Source organism: Macaca nemestrina, chromosome 4, assembly GCF_043159975.1.
Source record: "Macaca nemestrina isolate mMacNem1 chromosome 4, mMacNem.hap1, whole genome shotgun sequence".
Taxonomy (NCBI): Eukaryota; Metazoa; Chordata; class Mammalia; order Primates; family Cercopithecidae; genus Macaca; species Macaca nemestrina.
This window is the reverse complement of record NC_092128.1, coordinates 61,188,386-61,209,066: the sequence shown is the minus strand read 5'-3', so window position 1 is coordinate 61,209,066 and position 20,681 is coordinate 61,188,386. Positions and strand designations below refer to the sequence as shown.

At 35.4% G+C, this 20,681-nt stretch overlaps 1 protein-coding gene across 4 annotated transcripts in view; it reads left to right on the top strand.

Annotated features, from left to right (window-relative positions):
* The window catches only part of LOC105475398 (hepatocyte growth factor), a 68,520-nt gene that overhangs the window by 24,188 nt on the left and 23,651 nt on the right, over nt 1-20,681 (top strand). For all 4 annotated transcript variants that reach the window (XM_071094746.1, XM_071094745.1, XM_011730603.3 and 1 more), the window contains 4 exons: nt 877-997; nt 2,531-2,649; nt 16,705-16,879; nt 20,435-20,562. In XM_071094746.1, coding sequence (XP_070950847.1) covers nt 877-997; nt 2,531-2,649; nt 16,705-16,879; nt 20,435-20,562 — 543 coding nt within the window. The remainder of the gene's footprint in view (nt 1-876; nt 998-2,530; nt 2,650-16,704; nt 16,880-20,434; nt 20,563-20,681) is intronic.

Sequence of the window (20,681 nt, the reverse complement as noted above, 5' to 3'; positions counted from 1 at the left end):
TTCATAGGAAAGCCAAGCAATGATTTATTCCACAGGATGCTTGCTGTGCTACAAATCAACCTGTCTGTTTGAGAAGTCTCACTTTCAGCAATTGATGTGATTCAGTTTTCAGTGTGACATAAGGAGCCAGCCAGAAGAGAACAATGAATTAACCTCACAAAATCATCTGTGAGATCCTACCTAATTACATTAGCTTATACATTTTAAAAAGAGTGGAAACACGGAGTTCAATAGCAGGTCATCTTCTATCCTAAGCCAGATAGGAATGTAAACTTGCCCATCCTATTCAACATGGATGTTTGCTAACAGAAAGGAGCTGTGATTTATTGTTTAAAAAGATCCGTATTCTTTGAATTGCACCAGATTTCTATGTGAAGCCAATCTCTTAAATCTATGTGGTCCTGATTGTGGCATTAACCATAAAAGTATGACACAAACTCAATTAACCTTTGTAATTACTGTGTATGTGTTTGGAGGGCAAATTGAGAGAGAAACACTATTGTGCTGACAAATAGATACTGAGATCTTTGCACTTTAGACCAACACAGGAAAAATTTCCAAGGATATGTCTTTTATTTCCATTTTCTAGATACCTTTGAGACAGTTATTGAAAAAAATAGATAGACAGCATCGTGGCCCTATAGTAAATCTGCGTGACACTAATTACAAAAATCCCACTTAAACTGTATGATGTGTTCCGTAGGGAGTAGTTTATGTCACTATTTATGGACATTAGGCCCTAATAAAATGTTAGGATGATGTGTAGGATTTTTAAAAAATCTGTTTACTAAACAGGTGCTGTTCTTTAAATGGAACAGTGGTGTTTTTGATTTTGCTGTCAGAAACAATTAACATGCCATACTTTAATTTTATTAGTTGAATGCATGACCTGCAATGGGGAGAGTTATCGAGGTCTCATGGATCATACAGAATCAGGCAAGATTTGTCAGCGCTGGGATCATCAGACACCACACCGGCACAAATTCTTGCCTGAAAGGTAATATATTAATGAATCATGCTTTCAATGATTCTTTTATAAACTTCTGTTCACTCTATGACACACCGCTGTGGAAATTCTCCGTATATTGTGTTTTCCCGATAGGGCATGAACATAACATTTAGAACTCCCAGAATGTTCAGGAGTTCTTCTGGTAGAATTTCTGGCCATTATATTTGGAGGAAATAGTCAAAGGGCAAAAATATTTCTGATGAGATATATGAGAACACTGACTACATAGTCAACTGGTCAGAGTTTCTAAAATCAGCATGGTACTAAACACAAAATCATCAGCAGGGTGTAGAGTGGAAACACTAAAAGAAGCTTCTTTCTCTCTCAGAGCAGAAACAAAACAAAACCAAAGCAAACCACAGGGCCAATTCAGTAATGACCACTTTGACAAGCCTTAGCTGTGGTTAGAGGTATTGTTACTAATTGCAGGCAAATCTGGAGTTGCATCTTCAGAGACTCAGGTACTGCAGGCGACACGCATAACAACATGAAATAAGTAGTGCTCATAGAAATGGAGTAAAAGAGCAAACCATTCAGGTTGCTTTATCCTGGTGTGTTTTGAAATTGCCCATATAAAAAGCGCATTTGGAGAAGTCAGGCAGCTAAATCTATCTTTTTCCCCCAGGAGTAGGTTTTGAGCTTAAGCCATTACCCACCTCCGCCAAAAAAATAATAATAATAATAATAATAATGTCTACTTTTGACCATATATTTTACATAAAACTTTTAAGGTAAAAAAAAAAGGAAGAAAGTTCCTTTATTTTGATTATAAAGAATAAAAATACAAATAATTACACAGGAAACTTCATCCCCCACCTTTCTTCGGAAATTGATGTTAGGTGTTTTCTCTTTGTTCTTTTCCTCTATCCTTTTTTGTTTGTTGTTATTTTAAATGAAATTAAAACTCCAGCTTATTTTCCAAATAAATGCTTGTCTTGTCATTTAAGTGAGAGCAGAAGGGATATGGTAGCAATTAAAATCAAGTCACCAATTCAGGACTTTGTTCATTTGAAGGGAGGTGGGGTGTGGAGAAAGTAGTGTGATGAAGTTTGTCTCATGATCTGGTGAAGGTGAGGGCATGACCTCGAAAGGCTCTGTTTCCAAAACTGAGCTGTCATTAGTAACAGCGCTATTGAAAACGAACTTTCAGTTTGAACTTTAAGCCTTCCCTGGAAGAGGACCTGTTTTCTTAATGAGCACTCTACATGAGGTCATGTTTTTGTAATCTGCCCTTAACTGGGTTCTAGGACAAAGAGACTCGATTTGGAACCTCAGCTAGTGGGAAGGTACCACATGGACCTAACTTACTAGCCAGGGGATGATACTCTATCCTTAGTGGGATATATAAATTAGTAGATTCAATAGTCAGTGATAAGCAGTCCTTGTAAGGCAAGACATAGAAAACGTCCTCTTTCCTCAGCTAGGTGTAGACAACCTAAGTGGAAAGTTATTTTGTGAGCTGAGGGGTGGGTGGTGTTTCCAGGCAGATTTACGTGACACTTTTCTTGGTGTGGTTTGCAGATATCCCGACAAGGGCTTTGATGATAATTATTGCCGCAATCCCGATGGCCAGCCGAGGCCATGGTGCTATACTCTTGACCCTCACACCCGCTGGGAGTACTGTGCAATTAAAACATGCGGTAAGTGAAGGTCAAATTTATTGCTTCCTTTTCCTCTCACAGACTGGATCTAAGCAGGCGATTATTAGTGAGACAGGTTAACAACTATTTAACTTGATGCTTTAATGTGTGCAGGTTTTAATATTTTAAGAATGTGTTACATAATCCTACCCAATCTTTTGCATTTTCAGAGACTGATTATTTTGACAGTGATAAATATGCACATACACACATTCACAGAAAACATTTTTACTTATGGCAAAATGTTCAACATGGCAAGAGCCTAAACATTCTAACGTTATCAAGAAAATTTGAAAAACCACAGAGAGAAAAAGATCAGAAATGTGCGCAGCATCACAAAGTCATTAGGGGAGTAAAAGCTAGGACCTTAGATCCTTGCCTTCCAATCCTGTATCCTTTACCTACCTTTCCTCCCCAGAGATATAACATGAGCTCTCAACTGATGGTGAACCCCTTCTGGTGAGTGACAGAGGCTGCAATGAAGAATAATAAGTCTAACAGAAGTTTATCACAGATGTCTCTAATACCTATAGCTGATCCCTACTTCTCTGGCTGTCCTTGTACCCAGCCTGCATTCTGTTTCAATCTGTCTTTTAGCAGTCCATACAATCATTTTTCCATATGCTGGCCCTTACCCAGCTTTTCTGAATTTACGATAAAAACTATTTTTTTAACCTGTTTTATATTGTTCCTTTCTATCTATGAACTTGGTCCTCTCCTCTATGGTTAACTCACACATTTTCACTGTTCTCTTAAATAATATTACATAATATTTTCATTTCTTTGAATACAGTTCTTATTTTTTTCAACTGGATCCTAAAATTCTTTAAAATCAATAGAATTGCATAAATTTAGTAAGGTATAATAGTGTTATAAATTGGCCTGATAATATAAAGTTATGTATATATGGACAGATATGTAAAGCTAAATAACCTACATAAGATCAGGCACCAGCACCTAGAGTAAAATACACAATTAAGAGGGCATGGATTGATTTTCATATATTTCACTATAGCAGAATGATGGGGAAATTCCTCTGAACAAACCTAATTGAATATAATCCACACCATGATACTGCCAAGGTAAATCTCTCTCAATGTAGACCTACTGATAAAAGGAAAGGAAATGTTTTGGACAACTCTTGATATTTTGGACAATAATCCCATAGGCAGGGGATATGCCTGGCATATATGAAATAACTGAAGAATCTGGAAGCCTTTCAGAGTAAAACACTGTGTTCCTAGGAAATTGAATCATCTGTTTTGTCCTTTTAAATAAAAGATGACTCCTGTCATAGTGTTTCTCTGTATAGATTAGGTTGGTTCCACTCATTGACTTTTAAAAATGTATTAGTCTTCCCATTGTTCTATACCAGTTAGGTATAATAAACTAACTGTTTCCCTTTTGATTTTGTGTGTGTGTGTGTGTGTGTGTGTGTGTGTATGTGTGGTTTAGGTACTTTTTTTTTTTCTTTTTTTGAGATGGAGTTTCACTCTTATTTCCCAGGCTGGAGTGCAGTGGCACAATCTTGGCTTGCCAAACCTCCACCTCCTGGGTTCAAGTGATTCTCCTGCCTCAGCCTCCTGAGAAGCTGGGATTGCAGGCATGTACCACCACACCTGGCTAATTTTGTATTTTTAGTAGATACAGAGTTTCTCCATGTTGGTCAGGCTGGTCTCAAACTCCCGACCTCAGGTGATCTGCTCGCCTTGGCCTCCCAAAGTGCTGGGATTACAGGCATGAGCCACTTTAGGTACTCTTATAAATCTTCTCTGGAATAAAACCTGTACATACACACACAAACACAAACACACACAGGCACACACACACACAGACACACACACACACAGACACACATACACATATGCTCACCTGCACATTCACCCTTCAACTGGCATACACATACCAAGAAATCCAAATGTTGCCCTCCTCTTCAGTTCCAAACCAATCTTTAGGGTATTTTAAAAAAGAGATTGAGAGAGGCAAGAAATACAATGACTATGATACTTTCTAGCTATTAAGTAGGTTTATTTTTTCTCTTCTGTCCAAAGAGGAGCTGGCTAGTTACACAAGTAACATGCTATATAATTCCAATGTCTTTGTTAAGCAGAGGATAGTATTTATAGGGTGTTAATTCTAAAAAACAAAACAAAACAAAACAAAAAAAACAACAGAATTTGTGAGCCAAACCTGTATCACTCAGATTTAAAAAGTCTTCTGAGTTTTGGGCATATTTTGGAAATATTTTATTAAAGGATAGCTTTTAGTTTAAAAAATACATATATGAAAGAGATATAAATATGACTATAAAGAGATAATACTTCTATTAAAGTGAATGAAATGAAGTTGACATACTGGAAAGCATAAGAGATAATGTTTTATGAATATTCTTTCAAATGTTTTGGTTCACATATATAATAAAGCCTTTAATGTGAAACCAAAAATTTGGTGGTGGATTCAATTGTGCCTTTATTTTCTATTGTGGCATAACAAATTACCAAAACCTTAGTGGCTAACAGCAACACACATTTATTGTCTCATATTTTCTGTGGGTCAGGAGTCCAGCCATAACTCAAGCGGGTTCCTTGCTAGGGTCTCAAAAGGTCCTGATCAAGGTGCCCACCACACCTCTGGTCTCATGTAAAACTCCATGTTGCATTTAAAGTTCACTAGTTTTGACAGAATTCAGTTTCTTGTGGTTTTAAGGCTGTGGTATAATTCTTCTAGAGACTGCCTAACTTTCTGTGACACATAACCCTCTCTACAATATGGCAGTTTACTCCTGCCAACAGGATAGCATCTCTCCTGCTTTGAGCGTTTGACCTCCAGACTCTCTTTTAAAGAGCTAACCTAATTAGGTCAGTCCTGCCTAGGTTAATTTCCCTTTTAATTCACTTACAGTCAACTGATTAGGGACTTTAGTTACATATGCAAAATCTCTTCATCTTTGTTGTATAATATAACCTAATCACAAGAGTAGTTCTCATTGTATTCAAAAGTTTCATCCACACCCAAAGGGAGAAGATTATGCAGTGTGTACACCAGAGGGTGGGGATCTGTATTTACTTGTACTGGTTATAACAGATAATTAATTATTATTTTTTATTCATATCATTAACTGGGGCAGTTTTCTGGTTTTCTCTTAGTCCAGTCCAGCTGAACTCATTCTGGGTTTTCAATGATTCTAAAACAAAGAATAAAGATAATGATTATGTCACTTACTCTCTAGAAAGTTGGAGGGGAATTTCTAAACTCTTGTTTTATCATATAATAACTGTATTAGAAAATCATAATTACCACCATTTATTTAACACCTACAAAGAGGTGCTTTCCATTGCAGAGTTAACAATCCTTATTTCATTCTTAGCAAATGTCTGCAATTAGGCCAGTGAGGAAAGGGGTAAAGACATGGGTGGCTGGATGGCAATTCAAGACAAGGTACATGATTGATATGGGTAGGGTATGGGGTGAAAACAGAAAAATGAAAGAAGTTGAGAAAAATTAAGTTGATATGAGGCAGATCAAGTAAGATCCAAGAGTAGCCCATTCAGTTGCCATGAGAAACACTGGAAAATTAAGCAAAGGGAGGGATATTACCTCATTTGTGATCTAGAACAGTGATCTTTAAACTGGTGTCCATGAGACCCAGAAAAACACAAAGACTCTCCTAGGGGCCTTTGGGCATAGATTGCTTAAGGGTCTAAAGTTCCATCTCCTCTTCTCTCAGGTGAATTCTTTCCCAAAGGTCCCTTCTTGAGATGCATGTGTTTCTTGGAAGCCAGGCACGTCAACACCCCTGCCCTCCCACACTGCTGCCCTTTCCTACTTTACCTGAATTTTACTGTAGCTCATTGCCCTGGGTTTAAAATCCCTGGGGACAACAAAGAGATCTTTGAAAATACATTAAACATATATTTGTGCTGTTTATAATTTATGGACTACTAATAATTGTATCCCTATATACTATATATGTTTGTACATATGTGCATGTATTCAGTGTATGTGTGTACTTTTCTCTTAAAACCTTGTGGTCACAAGACATTTTAAATGTAATTTCAATGAATAAAAAGCTTTCAGAGAAGTATGATTAGGTGAGGAATAAAAGACTATTAAACACAAAATACAATGCAGGCCAGTAAGAAATCAAAAGAGTGTGATTAAGGCAGTAAGCGGTGAGAAAAACAAGGTGAGGAAGGATGTGAACAATAGCAAAAGGGGGGAATGTACAGTGTATAATGACAAATTGGTTATACTAGGAAATGGGATAGGGAGAGAGAAGAGTCTAAAATATTTCCAAGTTATTGGGTAGATGACGTATATATCAGAGAGGCATTAATTTGAGGAGATAGATCACAGGTTTAGTTCTGCTTATATTGAGATGCATGCACTTGGCATCCTTGTTTATAGCGCATCTAAGTTCATTCTTCTCCAGAAAGCCAATGAAAGTGACAAGTAAACAGGGATAGCAAAAGCCTTTGGCATCGGCAGTTCCACCGGCATATTGAGAACGCAGAGTGTTGTTTGCCCCTTTCTCCGTAGCATTGATTCAATGAATATTTTCTGAGCAGCTATGATGTGTCAAACAAACACTTTTCTAGTATCAGGGATACAGAAGTGAATAAAACAGACCAAAGCCTATAACAGGATAGAAAATTCAGAACTTTAACACCACAAACCAGTAAAGCAAAAGATGAAACTGCCTTGATATTAGGATATTCACACCTGCCAGCCAACATTTGAATACTGCTCTCCTTCTATTTGTTCCTTTTATTTGTTCAACAGCTGAATGAACTACAAATTTGTTCTAGTCACTTTGCTTCCAAGCTTCTATGTTACAATCAATGTCTCACTCAAAGTAAAGAATGAATGTTGCTCATTGACAAATGTGTGCCAGTGTACTCTGGGATGGGCCTTTTCAGACTTCCTTACACTGTATTTCTCAGGAGGGGATATATACCTTAATGTCATCAGCCCACGAATATTCTGTGTATATAATTTTTAACAGCGTTTTGGGGCATATGGAATTTTAAGACATCACAAATATAAGATTAGAAGTCCTGCATAGTGCTTGAATGAAGGACTGATTTTCTTATGCTTTTCCCTGATTATAACTTCATATTCTGAATAACAGTTGGTTCTATATATTAGTTTCCTACTTTTTGGAGACAAATAATAACATTTGTTAAATTTATTGTATTTTCTTTAAGTTTTAAGTTCAGGCGTACATGTGCAGGTTTGTTATGTAGGTAAACCTATGTCATGGGGTTTTGTTTTAAAGATTATTTTGTCACCCAGGCATTAAACTTACTACCCATTAGTTATTTTTCCCGATCCTCTCCCTTCTCCTATCTATCACCTTCTGGTGGGCCCCAATGTGTGTTGTTCCCTTCTATGTGTCCATGTGTTCTCATCATTTAGCTGCCACTTATAAGTAAGAACATGCAGTATTAGTATTTTTTATGAAGTAAACTTCAACAGGTCCCTAGAAATTTAAAAACCGTCTTGTGATTGATACCCCTTAGAAATCACATTGAGTATTTAGATCAGTTCACAAACTTCTTGGACTGAACATACATTTATACTCTTCGACATTATTGGGAAGCCCAAATTATCTGTGTGGATTATATGAATCCATGTTTACTATGTTAGAAATTGAAACAGGAACTTCAAGACATGTATTAATTCATTTAAAACAGCAGTAAGGCCATTAGCTATGAATAAATATATTTTACTGAAAAATAATAAACAGTGGCATGGTCAACGTTTTACAAATTTGGCATTTAAAAATTTTTACTTAATGACACCTTAAATGAAGACAGTTGGGTGTCTTGTATTTGCTTTTGCCATCAGTCTTTCAGGATATCACATATCACATGCCATCTGAAAGCTTCATGGTGTAAAGAACAAATGATCTCTTAACATTACTGTGAAAATAGTTTTGATCTCCTGGATCCCTGAAAGGATCTCAGGAACCTCAGGTGTCCCAGGACGCTCTAAGAACAACTTTTTGCTATATATCAGAACATGCAAGACTGACATGGTCCCCTTAAGAGTACACCAATTAGTATTTACCTATGGGCTACTCCAATTTCCCTTAGCCCCTCAGAACCAGAAACTCGCCTCTTCTCTTACTGATTATCTTTTACCCTGATTTTCTTCATGAATCCTGCAAAGGGGGTTGAGAGGGTCTGTTCTGCCTTATACTCTCTTTTGCATGATTGATACCATTATTTGCCCTGTTTAAAATCCAAAAGCCTGGCATAATCCTAGATAGAGCCTTCTCCTTCACTCTTCACATTTCATTTATCACCAAGTCCTGTCAATTTTATCTGCTATATACCTTTCACATAAGACCATTTCACTCCATCATTGTCTCCTTTTTCTAAGAGAGTATCATTTTTAACACGAATGGCCTTCAGAGTGAAATATCTATATCCATTATTTTTCCTTGCAAAAGAGAATGTTTTCAAAAATCTGATTATATCATTCCTCATCTATAGAACACCACACACACTCACACACGCACACACACACACACACACACCCCTCTACACATAAATTAAAAACCCTTCAATGGTTTCCTTTGATCTTAGGACAATGACAAAACATACCATCTTTTACCCCCTACCTATATTTCTAACCTTATATATGACTTCATATACCTCCACATTTCTCTCCAGGCTCTCTTGCTCTCTGTTACAGCCACAGTGATTTTCTTCCTTTGCCTCGTATTTTCCATGTTCTCATTATAGTCTCTTTACCCCAACCATGCCTTCTGCCTTCCAAAAATTTTACTTTCTTCCTGATCTAATTGGCAGCTACTCATTCACATTTCAACTAAGTTATGATTTCCTCACATCAGCCCCTTCATTTGAGCTCCCTTACTGTATCATCTCCATACATTCTTATGATAAAGTTTAATTTATTAATTAGGCACAATAAGAGATTAACAACAACAATAAAATAGAATAATGATAACAATATGCCAGCATCACTATTCTTGTGCCTTGGGACCATTGTTAAGTAAAATAAAGGTTACTGCAAAATTATGACCATTGACCTGATCACCCAGAAGGCTACTAAGTGACTAACTGTGCGAGTTGCATATACAATGCTGGACAAAGAAATGAGGCATATTTGAGGCAAAATAGAATGGAGTGTGCAATTTGAAACTTATGAATTATTTACTTCTGGAATTTTTTATTTCATATTTTTGGACAATGGTTGACCACAGGTAACTGAAATGGCAGAAACCAAAACTGCAATTAAGGAGGAACTAGTATACTTAAGTGCCCAGAAACACTTTAGAAGTGAGACCTGGGTAGATCTTTGATAACTAAGGTTTCTATTTGAGGTCTTACTATGGAGTGAATTGCTTCTTCCACCAAATCCTTATGTTGAAGCCCCAGCTGCCATTGTGACTATATTTAGATAATATAGGGATTGTCAGTGGTAATTAATGTTAAATGAGGTCATGAGAGTGGACCCTAATCTGGTAGGATTGGTGGCCTTATAACAAGAGGAAGAAAGAGAGAATTCTGTTTTTCTACCATGTAAGGACATAGCAAGAAAGTGGCCATTTGCAAGTGAGGAAGAGAGCCCTCACCAAGGACCCAATTGGCTAGCACCTTGGTCTTGAACACTTCTTAGCCTCCAGAACTGTAAGAAGATAAATTATTTTTGTTTAAATCAGCAAATCTGCAGTACTTTGTTATGGCAGCATTTGCAGACTAATATAGGTATGTTGCCATTGGAAACAAATATACAAAAAAAAATCCTTTCCCTTAGTAACCAATGAACATGGACATCACTTTAAAAGAACATAGTCATCTTTTAAGATTCAGTGTGTTCATATGATGAGAAAATGTTTTTTACAAATTGTATACAATTACAGAATAATTTTTACAAATTATTTTCTTTCTTAGAGAAAGCTGATTGTTTCTTTGAGTTTTCCTAATTTATCCAAGGCCAGAATAGAGACTCATAGAAATAAAATCTTGTGCCCTGTGTCAGAAAAAAAACAGTGCTATCAATGCCCTTTCTCAAGGGAAAAGTCTTTTACCTGGAGGTCTCTTCCAAATCATTTTCTAAAGAATAAAGCTATATAGAATTGAAGACCTTTCATGAAAGTCTTGTCTCCTGAGCATTTTGTATGAGAAAAAGCTTGGATAAAGTCCAGGGAAAAGTTTGAGATGTGAATCCTGGCTTCACATAGAAAGCAAACGTGCAAACAATTTGAGGTTCATTATTTTGGAGGTCTTTACTGTTTTCCCATGCCAATTTTAAAACAAGAAGCTCTTTAAATTTACAATGAGCTTCATCCTCGTCTTAGTGGCCCACAGAGCATAAGTACTGTTGATGGGAGAGTGGCTTTATTACACACTGTTCTCAATCCCGAGGGACCTTCATAAAGTAAATTCTATTTCAGTTGCTCTTCAGTAGCTGGGAAGAAGCAGTGGGTTAGGTTGAACTACTCCAAGGGATAATTGGGTATTTGTCTACCAGACTATGAATCGACTTATTCTTGGCTATAGGGAAAAGAGAAGCAATAGCTTGTCTCCATTGGGAAATCTGGGATTTCTTTTGGTGGGGATGTTGGGGGCAGGTTGGGGGTGGTGGAAACTGTAGATGTAAGAATTTACTCATCATTCATATGAAGCTTATAGAGCCCTGGGGGTCGCTGTTTGTAATATACTATGCACTCTTCCTCTCTAGCTACCATTCAGACCTCCAACAGGGCCCTGTGGCCTCTCTGCAAGGCTTTGACCAGCCTTTCACAGAGAAAAGTAATCAGATTTTTTTTTAAATTGTTGATCTTGTTCTATTGGTCACTGTTGGGAGTCAAGATGGTTGTCCCAAGAATTAGACAACAATGAATACTCTTTGTCTCAAAAGTAATCTATTCAAATCTTAAAATTCACTTCCAAATTTTGTAGCAATCAGATCACATCACAACCACACCAGCAAAGTGAAATTAATGTTCCAAGAGACACTCATTGTATTTGATCATATTCAAACAGGACAGTGAAAAATTTTGATAGCAAATGTTTTACTTAAAGCATTTCCAAACAGCAAATTTTGTGTCAATCATCAAAGAAAAGCATTCCTTTACTCATAGACCACTGACGATTACACAAATACCTTTGCTTCTGCTTCCAATGGGTAGCCACTACTGATACTCCTGGTAAAATGTTTCTTTTGTAGAAACTCTCAGAAGAGTTCCAGATATTTTCAGTGTTAACTTGGTAGACAGAATTGAAAATATATTTGTGTATGTGGGGCTGTTGTATTTTAAAATACCTGTTGCTTTGTCTAAACAATCAACTTCAGCTGATATTTGGGAATGTTTCTGTCTTTTCTGACATTTTAGTTTGGCCAATAGAGATTTTTTCAAAACCCTCCCTTACTCAGGTCCCATGTTAAGTATTAAGTACAAAGGAATGCCTTTCCCAACATTTAAGAGCCCTTTCCAAATCAATTGTCATGAAATATTTGTTTTATTTTTACACCCGGTTTTGATATTTATACAGCAGGGCTGCAGGAGGAGTTTGTTTTACTGCCATTGAGGAATAATTAATTTTGTTTGAATAGTAAGTATGTGAGCAGCAAAGATCAAACATTTATATCACAGTTAAATGGTCTATGGACAAATCATTCATCATGGTCCTCATCAGATATTTATTAAACAGCTTCATGGAGACTCATAATAACTCTCATTTATTGATGAAAACTATTTAGTTACCTTGTCATACTAATATATCTTTATTTGCCTGTATTATTTATTCTATACATTGCACCAGAATTATGTAGTTTTTATTTATGGGGTGACTTCTAGCAGTTCAATGTCAAAGGGAATAAATACAATGCACTGATTTCAGAAGGTACTTTGGAGTTAAAGAAAAATACTAGCTAAATACTCTAGTTTGTGTTTAAAATAATGACAAATATTTCCAATGAATTAAAACACCAGAAAAATAAAACTATTAAGTTATTAGAGTTATACACATTTTAAAGTTATAGATACTTATTTTTTAAAAGATGAAAAAAATGTTATTATTTAGATTCTTTACATTTTAATAAAACCTAATGAAAAAGTTATATTTATTTGGTAAAATGTTATATTTATATTAATTACAGTAATTCTTTGTATTCTATAATTTTAAAAATTCTAAAAGGTTTTATTTTTCCATGTCCAAATTAAAATATATTAAACTGTTTAAATTATTTAATCCAAAGCCAGCATTTTGGTTTTTATTTAATGATTTAACATACTTTTTAAAAAATGAATATTCAGTGACTCTTCAAGTTTATAATAAACGCTTTAAAATATGCTAATGAAAGTTTAGAAAAAAACCTATTCAACATGATAGTTCAAATGATGAGATTTATATCATTGCTATTTTTAAAAGTGAAAGATTCTTTTATTAAATCTGGTTGGAAACTTCCAGTTGAAGTAGAGAATTAGCACTAACAATACATGTCTGAATTGACATTGAAATTTTAGTGGATAAATCAGCAGTGAACTATTTTCCTGAATATTTTTAAGCAAGTAGCCTTTTCTTTGACTTGGGATTTTGGTAATATAGATCTCTCATTTCACAGAGGTTCTTAAAATTTCAAAATTTGCTCTCAAATTAGGAATATGTTTATCCTTTATCAGTATTTACCTTTTATCGTTCCTCTTAATATTACCTGATTATCACGTGATTGCTTATAGTTGCTCATTGCACCTTCCAAGTATTGATTTTTTTAATGAATTGTGACAACCTATGTCTACCTTACTATCTCCCTTTTTATAAGGTATATTTCCACTTGTTTCTGACTTTAAGGCTCTAAATATTGCTTCAGATTGTAACTATCATATGTCATTTCTGTAAGAGTGTAACTTTAAAGTATTATTTTTGGAAAAATTACTTTGAAATTCGAATCACCCTTGACTAATAACATGCTGTAGAAATGATAATTGATATTTAATCTTACATTGACAACATAGACAGACAGTTTTACTCTCTCACCCCCACCCAGGCATATCCTTACAGTAGGAAGTTACCTTCACATAGTAGAGGAAACAGCCTTTTGAAGCTGCTTCCATATTTAGAAATTTCAACAAATAATGTTCAAATCCTTAATCATGTCTAAATATTACATTCCTTTTATTTATTGTCTTGATTGGTATCTGGCAAATCATACTTGTGTCCAAGGAGTGGTGTGTTAATTTTTCTTGGACTGAGCCTTGAACTAGTTTCTCAGTGAGATGCAATGGATGGGTCCATATCCAGCCAAAGATGGCACTGATTGACACCTGGACTCATCAAGACTTATCTGTGAGTTATATGCGCAGTATAAGAGTAGTGCTCGAGAAGAATGGCTCAGTAGTAAACAATCAAAACAAATCACACACAATTGAGTAGGAAAGTAAAAGAGTTGAGGTACCTGAGGCAGACAATGAAGTCTAAGAGATTAGTGGAAGTGTGTTTACACTGGCTGTTCTAACTCTGAACTCCCTTCTATTGTCAGGACTTAGTTTTGACTGAGGTCACAAGTTTGCTGCCCAAGAGCTTGTGCCCCAAAACTTTTCTTTTAGCATGTTAAGCTAATGAATTGATAGATGCCCAAGGACATTTATTTTTGTCTCCTTTCCCATCAGTTTTATAACTAGATATGAAATATGGCAGTACAAACTTGACCTTTTACCTGTTTTAGAGTTATCATCTATTAAAACTTTCCCCCACACATTCAGTCTCCTCATATCATTTAACAGTTAATTCACATAGTCAGAAATAGAGTAACTTAATGGCATTTATATTGATGAAATATAGTTCCTTAGGACCTATGAAATCCATCTTATTTTGTATTTCACCAAAGACCTTTGGATAGTATTGAAATTATAAAAGACTTGCATAATCAGCATCAACTTTTTCTATACAAGCCATTTCCCCAAGTGCAGTAATTTGTGTTCTTCCTAAAATCAATATATATCATCAATATCAATATAGATGAATTCTCTAGGCTATCAGCTCTCAATTACCACTTTATGGGTCAATTGCTGAACACTTTTCATCTTCATTTGAATTTCTTTTTAAGTTTGGGTATTTCTGAGTCATATTTCTATTCTCTAAAGCAGATATACAAAACATTGAGACACTTTTTAAATGGGTTGCAATAAAGTTATTTAAAAGGAATTTAATGGAAATTTGCATAGTACAACTTATTTCAGTAATTAGGGTAGTCATTAAGGTAATGCTTTCCCTTTTCTCACAAAGCTTCATAGAATAACTCTAAACATAGGCTATTGTTTAGTTTGCCTAAGGTTAGCTCATAGAATGCAATGAAATAAAGCATTCAGCTAACTACATAAGTTAGCAATGGTTTGTGTGAGAGAAATGTTTAGATGAAATTTAAGAGCTACTAAAAATATTTACACTATTAACTATAGAAAACTTTCATAGGCATTCTTAGTCACTGAAAGCATGTCTAATTCTGGCCTATACTTTGTACAGTGGTACATCCAATTCCAAAATGGATACATCAATGAAATTTACTCAGATCTTAAACTGTCCTAGAGGCTGTTGACTTGAGTTTCATTTGGAGGCATCTTGAATGGCCATTTAGATTGTAAAGGTAGCTGGGAAGTTTACACTTTTATCAAACCATAAACATTTCCATGTATGTTTTAAGAAATATGAATTTTAGTTGCTCTGGAATGTTTTGAGTTATATTTTGATTGACTAAACATTACACACAGAGAGAGACCAAATTGTGGTAAAAATTTAAATTTATACTTTTTTTGCTTAGTGACTGAGGATTTCATAATCTTCATGAAGTATAGTAAGCATTGAAGTTGGACTAGGAAAAAAGCAGGAGATAGATCTTCCTAGGAATAACTGATTTTTTTCTTTATTATAAACAAGTTGTTTAAAAATATATTTAACTTGTCAGCTTAGAAACTTAGAATTTATTTATTTATTTAATTCCTTTTTTGAGACAGACTTTCACTCTTCTTGCCCAGGCTGGAGTGCAATGGCACAATCTTGGCTCACTGCAACTTCTACTTCCCAAGTTCAAGTCATTTTCCTGGCTCAGCCTCCCAAGTAGCTGGAATTACAGGCACCTGCCACCACTCCTGGCTTAATTTTTTTTTTTTTTTTTTTTTTTTTTTTTAGTAGAGACGGGGTTTCACCATGTTGGCCAGGCTGGTCTTAAACTCCTGACCTCAGGTGATCCACCCACCTCAGCTTCCCAAAATGCTGGGATTACAGGCATAAGCCACCATACCCGGCCAGAATGTATGTATTAGATTGGAGGAAAATTGTGGTTAATTTCATTACCACTTAGTATGTACTTACAAGCAAGCTGATTTTAGAAATAATTGTATAGTCATTTCAGAAACACTATATATTCAGCATATGTAAGTTATACATGTGGAAGTAAAATGCATTTAAGTAACTGTTCAAGAAAAAACTAATTTAGGATCTAAATGAAAGGAAAATTGGAGTGAAGTTAGTAATAATGTTAAGTTAAATTTCTTTTTTTTTATTTTTATTTTTTAATTTATTTATTATTATTATACTTTAAGTTGTAGGGTACATGTGCATAACGTGCAGGTTTGTTACATATGTATACTTGTGCCATGTTGGTGTGCTGCACCCATCAACTCGTCATTTACATCAGGTATAACTCCCAATGCAATCCCTCCCCCCCCCCCATGAAAGGCCCCTGTGTGTGATGTTCCCCTTCCTGAGTCCAAGTGATATGCAGCCATCAAAAAGGATGAGTTTGTGTCCTTTGTAGGGACATGGATGCAGCTGGAAACCATCATTCTTAGCAAACTATCACAAGAACAGAAAACCAAACACCTCATGTTCTCACTCATAGGTGGGAACTGAACAATGAGATCACTTGGACTCAGTTAAATTTCTTATTCCACTCAATTGTTATAAAAACTTATAAGTAACAGGAAAAAAGTCTGCTAATAAAAATGCCAATGAACTCTAAGAGGCAGATGGCATCTTCAAAGATTTTATGTAAGTTTTTTTGTTATTGTTTTTCCAATAGCTGACAATACTGTAAATGATACTGATGTTCCTATGGAAACAACTGAATGCATCCAAGGTCAAGGAGAAGGCTACAGGGGCACTGCCAATACCATTTGGAATGGAATTCCATGTCAGCGTTGGGATTCTCAGTATCCTCACAAGCATGACATGACTCCTGAAAATTTCAAGTGCAAGTGAGTAAAGTAGGCAAATGTTATACATTTCAGTAGGCCCTGGGGAAAATGAGGTAGAGTGGTTACTTTTTACTAATTTTGTGTTAGTGATCAAACTATTGTGCCCAGTGATAATCAGGAGTTAAAAGGCAGATTATTCCTCCACTCAGAGATTTTGATTCTTTCGATATGGGATTTGGTCCTCAAATATGCATTTCATTAAGCACTCTAGGTGGTTCAGATCCAGAGGGTAGATTCACTATGCTTTGGGAAATACATCCCTAGGTGGATTTCTGATCACAACTTTGCTCTTGTGGGTCTGTTTAATAAATCAATTAATAGTAATGATAGCCAGGCATGTTTCAAAATACTGCCTTCTTAAATTTTCGTGTTAGCTTTGGGAGGATTACACATTTTTCCTTTTGAAAGAATGGAAAGAAAAGGCCTACCACTGAACCGTTATTAGCCTTAAAGATCTGTGAATAAAATAATTTTTCAAAGCTTAAATGAATGTGTTCAATTGTTTCTGGATTTGCTTTGAAAAGTGAGGAAGCAAAACAATTGTGTAGATGACTCAAGCCAAAGAAACTGCCCTTGAGCATCAATTACATAGTTGTTTTGTGCATTCTCTATGGGTACTTTTCACACCACTTGGCTTTTGTAGACAGGCACAAACACAATGCCATGTGTTTTCAAATTGTCCACCTTGTTATGAGGAACATAAAGTGATTGCTTTTGAAATTAATAACACACATCATTTGTAGTGGCTTTCCTGAAATAGCACCTATAAATAACATATATTGGCTTTATGTAATTGGCTTTTAATAAGACAGGCTAACATTTCTGAATGAGGTGCTGTGAGCACTAGTTGGCCCATCCACCATAGAAGAGGGGAGATTTGTGTTGTATGTGTGTGTGTGTGCATGCACAAGCTTTAGCTAGTTCCATAATTTGTTTAAATAGTAAATATTAATCTAAGATTGTTTTCCCGTTAATTTACAATAACAAAATTGATAGTTGTCATTCTGGGTTTATTTCCCTAATTTCCATCACAGCAATTCACTCTCTATTCCTGACCTATGAGTTTCACACCTGAGAAATACATATCAAAGTAGAAAAAAACAAAGAAACACAGAGAATATTAGTTATAAGGGACAAAGGAGATAGTGTCACTGCCATTCACATTTTTGTTAACTTCTAATGACTGGTAATACCCAATAAGAAATTGTGTATGTGAAGATACCTAGTGAAATTCATCTGTAAGAAAAACAGAATGGTTATAAACATTTACTTCACAGACTTCACAAGTGAAACTTAAGTATCAAAAGTTACCTGTTATATTTTGGCAGAATTTAAGTCATCATTTCTTAATTTTGTTATTTGGTTTAAATAACCAAACATAAATATTACGAAACAAAGCTTGTGCTGTGTTACAAAACTGATAAAATCTGACTCAACATTTTTCTCAGGACATTGATTTGCCATTTACTCTTTGTGATCCAGTAGTGAGGGGTGTACTGGTCAGGCGTCTCTATTAAATATTAAACATGGAATATTACTTGCCCTGGCACTGAGACCTTACAAATGGCAATCTTTGGAACACTGTAACTGAACAATACTGCCTCCGATGAATCTACACAAATCATAAAATCAATTCCCTTTAGTAATTGTAAACCATCCTTTCTTCAAGTGAAAGATAAGGACTTAGTAAAAATATCTCGGCAAATCTTGACTTTCATTCTTGCTTCATCTAGATTGACTGACGTGCTTCTAATACAGATGTTAAAGTCAGTCCACAGTAAGACTTTGATAGCCCTCGATTTTCACTTAATTAGCTTGTCTAAATGAGCAATCCAGAACTTTGGGAGGATGAGACGGGAAGATGGCTTAAGGTCAGGAGTTCAAGACCAGCCTGGGCAACAAAGGGTGACTCCATCTCTACCAAATAATAGAAAATAAAGCCAAAGTGTATGCAAAGTTTATGTAAAATTTAACACACGTATTTTATACTGACATAGATTTTTAAAAGTATATATAACTATAAATTGCTTGTCTCACCTATTCTAGTTAATAATTGTATAGGAAGGCTAAAGGTTTGAATATGGGTTATGAACACTTAACTATACCATGGCTTTAACCATTGGTGGCTGATGTTCTCATATCCTTAAATAATAGTTTGTGTCAGGACTGACTTTGATTAGATAAGACTATTACTTGTTGACTTTCTAACGCAACACAAGCTTCTTCCTTAAAACTTTCTCAGTTTTGGCCGGGCGTGGTGGCTCATGCCTGTAATCCCAGCACTTTGGGAGGCAGAGGTAGGCAGATCATGAGGTCAGGAGATCAAGACCATCCTGATTAACATGGTGAAACCCTGTCTCTGCTTAAAAAAAAAAAAAGCCAGACATGATGGCCGGCGGGCGCCTGTAGTCCCAGCTACTCGGCAGGCTGAGGCAACAGAATGGCATGAACCCGGGAGGCAGAGCTTGCAGCGAGCTGAGATCGCACCACTGCACTCCAGCCTGGGTGACAAAACGAGACTCCGTCTCAAAAAAAAAAAAAAAAAATTCTCAGTTTCGAATGGTCCATTTGGATATTAATATAATTGTATAATAGTACTTCTAATTGGAGCTAAGTGATACAAACACTGTGGTTTCCAAAAGATTGAATATTAATTATTAACAAGGAATCTATGAAATAAAAGCACATACTTGTTTAAAATTAGCATATTTAACACATTTTATTTATCATGAAATCCATATTTTATTTAATGTGAACCTTATTTATATTGATAGAAAACCATTAAAATTCTTTTACATACAGGGATTATTAGCATAGATTTTTTTTCTTATTAGGAATTCTAAATTTCTAATTAAAATACTGGTAAAATGAAGAATATACATGTACTACATTGACAATTTGTTCTATAGTTCGTTTTTCTATAGTATAACTGGGCCTTAATTTTACAGAAATATGTATAAAGCTTTTAGGTAGCCTCTCTAAATCCATAAAGAATTGCTTTGTAATTAAAGTAAATTGATGCAACAAATTAAATAAATCAAAGAAATGCAGAACTCAAGGAAAAAATAGCTATCATAATTTTCGTGGGACATATTTGAATAGATTGAACTTCCATTTTAAATGAGAGTAGTTAATGACTATTGATAATAACATTTCTTCCACATGCTGTTTCTACACAATATATGGGTCATGAACATGTAATAAATAACAGGTCAATGTTTTGAAATGGTACCAACTGAGAGTCTAAATCTTGAGACTGAGTGAGAAGAATGCAGTGGTACCGTTTCTCTCTTTTATGAAGTGGTAATGTTTGGGTGAAACTCTACACCTGTGGAAGGAAAAAAAAATATTAACATATGACAGCATTTATTTCAGTAATTTGGGCAGTGTCAGTTATGTATGCTGAATATTAAATTGTTATAGCTATTTTAAGGGCAAAAACTTAGAACTCTATTTATAAACATGATACATTCTAGAATTCTAGCAATGTAATAGCTCTGACTTCACCAACGTAAGAACTCTGGTAATTTACATTAACATGCTTATTCTCAATAGGGACCTACGAGAAAATTACTGCCGAAATCCAGATGGGTCTGAATCACCCTGGTGTTTTACCACTGATCCAAACATCCGAGTTGGTTACTGCTCCCAAATTCCAAACTGTGATATGTCAAATGGACAAGGTAATAGCTGACATTCTGCAGGGTGGGCATGATTAAATTCAGGGGAAATGCCTAAAGGGAGGCCACATTTTACAGCATAAAATGTACTTGTTGCTGCACTGGTTTTGCTGGCTAGCAAA